Source organism: Arachis duranensis, chromosome 6, assembly GCF_000817695.3.
Source record: "Arachis duranensis cultivar V14167 chromosome 6, aradu.V14167.gnm2.J7QH, whole genome shotgun sequence".
Taxonomy (NCBI): Eukaryota; Viridiplantae; Streptophyta; class Magnoliopsida; order Fabales; family Fabaceae; genus Arachis; species Arachis duranensis.
Genome location: NC_029777.3, coordinates 75324235 through 75325712, shown reverse-complemented (window position 1 = coordinate 75325712; position 1478 = coordinate 75324235). Strand labels below are relative to the sequence as shown.

Sequence of the window (1478 nt, the reverse complement as noted above, 5' to 3'; positions counted from 1 at the left end):
TCCTCTCCAGGATGTTTTGTTCTTCCTTCAAATTTCTCCTGTTTCTGTTCTAAACACTTTGCATGACCACAAACATAGATAAACCAAGGAAAATGATGAATAAAAATCATAAATAAATGAAAATCAAACCGATCACAAAATCAAAGGATACTTATGGTTGGGTTGCCTCCCCACCTTCTTTAACGTCAATAACTTGACATTCAGTTCTGCTAAGTTAGCGTATAAGCGGACCTCTGGCGATCAATCTCGCCTCTAAGATAATGCTTCAGTCTCTGGCTGTTGATAGTGAATCTTCTATCTGAGTTCTCTTCCTGAAACTCCATATGACTATATGGCGACACTCTAGTTACCACAAAAGGTCCTGACTACCGGAACTTCAGCTTCCCGAAAAAGAGCTTGAGCCTTGAGTTGAATAGTAGAACTTTCTGGTCTAGCTCAAATGCTCTTGTGGCTATTTTCTTATCATGTCACAACTTAGTCTTTTCCTTGTAGAACTTGGCATTCTCATAAGCAGAATTTCTAAACTCATCAAGCTCATTCAGTTGAAGCAACCGCTTTTCTCCTGTAGCCTTGGCATCAAAGTTCAAGAATTTTGTTGCCTAATATGCTTTGTGCTCCAACTCCACTGGCAAGTGACAGGCCTTACCATAGACCAACTGATAGAGGGACAAACTAATAGGATTCTTGAATGCTGTCTGATATGTCCAGAGAGCATCATCAAGCTTTCTAGCCCAGTTCTTTCTTGAAATATTAACAGTCTTCTCTAGAATCCGCTTGAGTTCTCTGTTTGAGACCTCAATTTATCCATTTGTCTAAGGGTGATAAGGGGTTGCTACCATATGACGGACACCATATCTCTGCAAAAGGGAGTCCAACTGTCTATTGCAGAAGTGGCTTCCTCTATCACTAAAGAGTGTCATTGGGATACCAAATCGGCTAAAGATATGTCTCTGAAGAAAGCTCATCACCACTTTGGTGTCATTAGTAGGTAAAGCCATTGTTTTTACCCACTTGGACACATAATCCACTGCCACCAAGATGTAAGTATTTGAGTATGTTGGTGGGAAAGGACCCATAAAATCAATACCCCACACATCAAACAACTCAATCTCTAGAATTTTTTGCTGTCGCATCTCATGATTGCGGGGAAGGTTCTTTGCCCTCTGGCACTTGTCACAGTTCCTCACAAATTCCCGAGAGTCTCTAAAGAGAGTCTGCCAATAAAAATAACTCTGAAGGACCTTAGTAGCCATCCTTTCACCACCAAAGTGGCCTTCGTACTCAGAACCATGACAATGACAGAAAATCTACTGTGATTCCCCATCTGAGACACAATGCTGGATTATACCATCTGAGCATCTCTTAAAAAGATAAGGTTCTTCCTACAAGTAGTACTTTGCATCTTTTAAAAGCTTTTTTTAACTTGTTGTTTAGTGTACTCCTTGGGGATAAACCTCATGGCTTTGCAGTTTGCAATG

The 1478-nt window shown here is 40.5% G+C and overlaps 1 protein-coding gene across 1 annotated transcript; it reads right to left on the bottom strand.

The window, feature by feature from the left end:
- Window positions 1–812: 812 nt before the first annotated feature.
- Window positions 813–1253, bottom strand: LOC107494125 (uncharacterized). Its single transcript, XM_016115153.1, has one exon. It carries the CDS (start codon window positions 1251–1253, stop codon window positions 813–815), a length of 441 nt encoding a protein of 146 aa, XP_015970639.1.
- Window positions 1254–1478: the final 225 nt, after the last annotated feature.

Coding starts and splice junctions, on each gene's coding strand:
- LOC107494125 (XM_016115153.1), bottom strand. CDS start 1,253: ATGGCTACTAAGGTCCTTCAGAGTTATTTTTATTGGCAGACTCTCTTT.